This window comes from Trichoplusia ni, chromosome 8 (genome assembly GCF_003590095.1).
Source record: "Trichoplusia ni isolate ovarian cell line Hi5 chromosome 8, tn1, whole genome shotgun sequence".
In the NCBI taxonomy this organism is placed as follows: Eukaryota; Metazoa; Arthropoda; class Insecta; order Lepidoptera; family Noctuidae; genus Trichoplusia; species Trichoplusia ni.
The window spans coordinates 32,590-38,922 of NC_039485.1; the positions used below are offsets into that span (position 1 = coordinate 32,590).

Sequence of the window (6,333 nt, forward strand, 5' to 3'; positions counted from 1 at the left end):
TACCTACGTAGCGAGTTTCCTTTTAAGATTCTCGCCACCTCACCGGGCTCCTCTGCTTCTTCCGAATTTCTCTTTCTTGAGGTTTTTGTCAAAGGGGCCAAGCTTATCCTTGGTGTTGTTTACTGTCCTCCCACTGTCGACTATTTCTCCAGCATCGAACCGGTGCTGGAATCTATAGGGTCCGAGTATTCACATGTTATCGTCATGGGCGATTTTAACACAGACCTCCTTTCCGAAAATTCCCTTCGCTCCCGTAAACTCCTCGAAATTATAAGGTCCTCAAGTCTTCATGTTCTTCCCCTTCAAGCCACTCACCACATCATTGACGGACATGATACCTGGCTTGACCTTATCCTTTCTTCGAGTCCTTCCTTGGTCTCAGCCTCCGGACAACTTCCTGCCCCTGGTTTTTCCCACCACGACCTCATCTTCCTCTCGTACAGCCTTAAACCCCCTAAACCCCGTCCTAGGGTACTGCACTTGCGTTCTTTTGGCCGTATGGATGTGGAGAAATTGCATAGGGATGCTTCTCATCTAAAATGGGACGACTTGTATAGTGCACCTAACATCGACACTAAAGTCAACATTTTTTGCAGGCTAATTAAGGACTTGTACGACATACATGCCCTGGTCCACAAAGTTAAAATCAAACGTCTGCCTGCTCCTTGGATGACCAGGGGAGTTCGCATGATGATGCGGCGACGGGATAGGTTGTTTCGCAGGTTTAGGAGGGAGCGTTGTGAAAATAACTGGCGCCTATTTAAAGCTGCAAGGAATAAGTGTAACCAGGTGATACGTAACGCCAAACGCCAGCACATTCTCAACAATTTATCTTCCTCCTCCCCTGTCGATGTCTGGAAGTTCCTCGGTTCTTTGGGCATTGGCAGGATGAGGAACCTGGACAATCAGTTCACTCTTGGCTTGGATGACATAAATGCACATTTCTCTACCACTTACCCCATGGACCAACAAGCCATGAGTCGTACTTTAAGGCAGCTGTCTGCATTAACCCGGCCTAACATTCAAGCTTTTTCATTTTCACCAGTAGCCGAAGATGACGTCAAAAGGATTATCCTCTCCATCAAATCCAACGCTGTAGGGGCTGACGCCATCAGCCGTCGCATGATCACTCCCATCCTAGAATTCCTGCTCTCTCCGATTTCCCATATTATAAATTTTTCCCTCTGGTCTGGTCAAGTTCCCGAACAATGGCGTATGGCGTACGTCATTCCTTTACCAAAAGTCCCCAATCCTACCTTGCCTAGTCATTTTCGTCCTATCTCCATACTCCCATTCCTGTCCAAAGTGTTGGAAGCTTGTGTCCATAAGCAACTGTACCTGCACATCTCGCGGCACCATCTTTTAAACCCGCTCCAGTCTGGTTTCAGGCCTGGTCACAGCACAACGTCCGCTCTTCTTAAAGTTACTCACGATATTAGGGCGGGCATGGAGGATACTAAGGCTACTGTCGTGGTACTGGTTGATTTCTCGAACGCCTTTAATACCGTGAGTTATGATATTCTCCTCTCTATCCTAGACACCCTAATGATGTCATCTGCGGCTCTGATCTGGTTTTCTTCATATCTTCGGGGTCGCCGGCAATCGGTTCGCGTCGGTGAATCTTCGTCGAATTGGTGCGAGCTGAATTCCGGTGTTCCCCAAGGCGGCATAATTTCTCCTTTACTTTTTTCTATTTTCATTAATCTTATAACTCAAGGTCTTCAGTGTTCGTATCACCTATATGCTGACGACTTGCAGCTTTACGTGCAGGCTAGTGTGGGGGACATTTCCAGGGCGATAGACTTGATCAACGAAGACCTTGATCACGTCCGGGACTGGTCTGAGAGGTTTGGTCTGGTGGTGAACCCCTCTAAGTGCCAATCGATTATCGTAGGCAGTCAACGCACGCTTCGCAGATTGGAGGAGTTAGCCGTTCCCCCCATCGTATTCAATGGCTCAATTATTAGCGTCAGCCAAACTGTAAAAAATCTTGGCCTGCTCATGGACTCATCACTGAGTTGGCAAGCTCAGGTCACTAGTGTGTCCCAGAGAGTCACTGGCACGCTACGAAATCTTTACCGCCTAAAGAACTTTCTCCCATCCAAAACGAAACTGATGCTTGTGCAAACCCTAATTTTCCCAATCCTAGACTATGCCGACGTGTGCTACTTAGACCTGAATGCAGATCTCCTAAATAAATTAGATAGACTTCTGAATAACTGCATTCGATTTATTTTTAACCTTCGCAAATACGACCATGTGTCTGCTTACCGTACCCAACTGCGCTGGCTGCCGATCCGGGAGCGCCGAAGTGTACGAACTCTTTCTTTTCTCTACTCTATCTTGTTCTCTCCCACCCCTCCTGCTTACTTAACGCCCTATTTTCGTTACTTATGCGACAACCATGGCCGTGACCTTCGGTCTTCTAATAATCGTCTTCTCCTCTGTCCTTCTCATAGCTCTAGCTCTGTTCACTCTTCCTTTCTAGTCCAATCCGTTCTACTATGGAATGCCCTTCCTCTCGAGATCAGGACGTCCACAAACCGCAATGTGTTCAAATTAAAGGTTCGCAAATTGTTTCTTATGAAACTGGCAGAGTCGTCATCACAAGAATCTCACCTTGTCTAATATATTATATATGTATGTTTATGTAGATAATTTTACGTAATAGTATTCCCTGGTTATTTAATTGTATGTATTAGCTGTCTATTATATATATAGGTAGATATATTTGTGTGTATATGTGTGATTGTATATATTTTTAATTTCATCGACTGTCTTTTCTGATTATACACCCACTTCCCGTTTCTCTGCACCACCTCTTGGTTGACTGGTAGAGAATGCCTTTGGCATTAAGTCCGCCATTGTACTTGTTTGTATAAGAAGTATAAATAAATAAATAAATAAATCATATTACAAATAACGCTATTCCAGAAATCGGCGCCGTTTCTCTCTTCGCGTCTAATACGAAATAGATTAAAAACATTAGGCTCAAAAATACGGGCTCAACGAACTCTGTAAATTAAAACGAGTCCATTCAAATGATATTAAATCACTATTAAACGGTATTTATCGCTTGTATATTATAATTTTGAACGTTATCCTACTTTCTACTTATCCTCCTACTAATATTATAAACGCGAAAGTTTGTATGTATGGATGTTTGTTCCTCTTTCACCCAAAAACCACTGAACGAATTACGAAAATTGCTTCACAGATTTAAATATTAACAAGTTAAAAAACAAAAAATTATTAAATTAAAGCATCAAAAAATTCATCGGCATCGCTGCCGGCTGGGAGTGTGCCCAAAAGATTCACAGATTGTTAATATGACTAATTTTATATTCCCGTAGGATCTTTTTCGATTTTTGGCGGGCGGGCTCGCGAGCAACAGCTAGTATATCTAAATCATTATCAGAGTTGAATACGTGTAAGACAAGAGACTAGATCAACGAAGTCAAAGTAACATTCACTGCAGAAATTGTTTTCAGTAATTTTTTTAGCAATTTTTGGGGGGATAAGAATTCTTAATTAGATGATATCAAGATACATCGGGATTCTGTCTAGTTTTGGAACAACCAAAGTTCTTAGCCGTGAGTTGACGTGGCTTGAGCTTATAATTTGTGACAGTTTCTTCTATCTAGGTATAATCGCTCATGAGTTACAGCCTGGTGACAGACAGAAGGTCAGACAGTGGTGTCTCAGTAATAGATTTCCGTTTTACCTGTCATTATAGAAACCTACAAAAGACAACTGATATATTCTACGCTATAACCGCGATATAACAACATTTCATTATGAAAGAGCAAATCTTTGAATAAAACGCTTTGCCCGAAAGGGAATTTGATTCAGTGGTTAGTTATTTTCATTTCTCGTATGAATATTGTTCGTGAGTGTATTAAGTTTGTACTGCGTTCCTCTGTTGATTTTGGTAAAGCTGTGTTTTAGTTTGTACGTTCGAAACTTTGTTGTTTATTCTAGTTTTCAGCTCAGCAGTTCAGTTTGGTTATGGTAAGACCTAGAATAAGATTTGTTTTGGTAATTGAAGTGGATTGTGTTATTCGGAAGTTGAAAGGAATGCAGCTATGTTCATTCCTTTATCGTTTGTTAAATGTTTTTTTTTTCAATTGGGAATCTTATAGCTACTGACTGATATCGCGATGAATAAAAGCAACTATAAAAAGCATTCATATCTCGGCTTAGTTTAGTTGACAAATGAACGAGGGCTTGACAGCACTGACAGCCGAGTGGTTGAGATCACCACGACGTTCAATCACAGCGTAGAACAAGCGTTTATGTGATCCACGAATGCCTGCCCTAAAATTTTGTGAAACCCCGCGACAAAAGGAATAAATTCCTTACTGGAGGATTTTTTTTTAATTGCTGCTTATATTTATTTACTATACTATACTTTCATTATAGTAACTCTACTACAGGTACTGTATACGTAAAGTCCCTTTAAAAGCAAATCAACTAGAGCATTTTTCTTGCCGTCTCAAGCGACCAACGTCAAACTACTTAAGACAGTATTAAAGTCTTACAATTATTGTACCTGTTGCTTGTCACTTCGCGCTACTTATGTTAATCGCATCACAAAATATACCCTTTGGGTTGATAGACAGCAATGAGGCATCAGCTTGCATAATCAACTTTTATTGCGCATATATTTCGTCGTCTTAATAATTTGGGTTTCTGAATATTGAAACATACATATACATACTTACATGGATAGGGATGAAACAAAACATAACATATCCTTTTTTTGTTTCGTCCTGTTTGTAAACTTAAATTTCATTCGTTTTTTGGCATGCAGGTATTTAATGAAGGGATGTTTTATTACATTTATGTAAATTGTTGAATTTATCTGATAAGTTTTAGTAAAAATGTAGTAAGTCAAGTAAGTAACTTTTTCGTTTCACAGACCTGAAATCTGTCGAAGGACCGATAGCCGTTGGAGCAGACGAGTCCTAGAATGGAGACCGCGGCTCGGCAACCGTAAGGTAGGACGCCCGCCCGCCAGGTGGACCGATGACCTGAGAAAGGTCGCTGGAGGGGACTGGATGCGGAAGGCGGAGGACAGAGTGTTGTGGCGTAAATTGGGAGAGGCCTATGTCCAGCAGTGGACTATGATTGGCTGATTGATTGATGATTGATTGAGACCTGAAATTGACGATTATTAGATACCAAAGAATCAAATTTGCTTTAAATAAACAGTGAAACCAAATTCCTACTGCTGTTACATAAAACACTAAACCAAAATTACTTTATCGATAAACGAAAAGACGATACTCTGAAATAATGGCTAAAATAAATTAATAAATTGACCGATACCGTTACTTACACCTAAGTAATAGCGATCGGGGCTAATGCTTTTAACGGATACAATTCCAAACATTGGTCTTCAGGGATTCCAACGGGAAATGCCAAACAACACGTGTACGGTTCTTAGCAAAGAGAGCCTGAGACCCCAGAGGTTTTAAGGAATGTAGGGAGAAATTATAATTTATTAAAATACTGACACGGAAAATGCGAAAGAAACCAATAAGTCAGCACGAAAATATTAATATGAAGGGGAATAAAATGTTCTTCGAGTAACAGTGCTGTATTTTAGATGTATTAATTGCTACTAATAGCCTGGCAAAAGGCAAGTTAGACTGGTGACATTGAAGACTGAACGTTGACGAATTTTGACGTTCAAAAGTGCCATAAACTGGTCTTATTGAAATAAAAAAAATTAACTTTGACTTTGACTTTGAAGAAAAAGAAGAAAAATAAATATGCACAAATTGGTATCGCATCATACTTTGACGTTATCACCAATGCTTGACTTCGATTTCTGTGTTGGTTGTTCTGCAACTTGCATCATCATTATCTATCATGAAATACAGCCTGGTTATCTACGGATGGCCAGACGGACATTCTCATGGACCGCCTTAGGAATATTGTTCCGTTTTACCCTTAGGCTACATAGACTTATAAACAGAACGATTTTCCTATCCTCAGGTATTATAATTATAAAGGCAGATCCACTCTCTGTGTAGAGCCAGTCGAGTCTTTGACAGCTTTTGTTTTACTACCTGTATCAAATTCAATTAGACGTGGTTACGGGCAAGTAAAACCTATAAGTCCTGAGCGGTATAAAATACCGAATATACTATGAATATAGAGGTTGCAGATTATAATTTAATTGTGGAAATATAAAAACAAATTGGATGACATCAATTCTAATGCATGAGGTAAGTAAAGAAGAATCTTGTAAAAAAAATTAGGGTACCGTTTCCAAAGAACAAATACAGAACCGTATTACTGGCATTTTGCTATCCATCCGTACGT

The 6,333-nt window shown here is 40.3% G+C and overlaps 1 protein-coding gene across 1 annotated transcript; it reads left to right on the forward strand.

Moving 5' to 3' along the window:
* Positions 1-204: 204 nt before the first annotated feature.
* LOC113496727 lies at positions 205-3,398 on the forward strand. Its single transcript, XM_026876044.1, has 3 exons — positions 205-1,506; positions 1,759-2,031; positions 3,354-3,398. Exons 1-3 carry the CDS (start codon positions 205-207, stop codon positions 3,396-3,398), a joined length of 1,620 nt encoding a protein of 539 aa, XP_026731845.1.
* Positions 3,399-6,333: the final 2,935 nt, after the last annotated feature.

Bases quoted from the DNA above. Each gene is read 5' to 3' on its own strand.
- LOC113496727 (XM_026876044.1), top strand. From the start codon at position 205: ATGGGCGATTTTAACACAGACCTCCTTTCCGAAAATTCCCTTCGCTCC. The intron at 1,507-1,758 runs GTGAGTTATGAT...GACGACTTGCAG, and splicing joins TCTCGAACGCCTTTAATACC to CTTTACGTGCAGGCTAGTGT. The intron at 2,032-3,353 runs GTCACTAGTGTG...ATATTCCCGTAG, and splicing joins CACTGAGTTGGCAAGCTCAG to GATCTTTTTCGATTTTTGGC.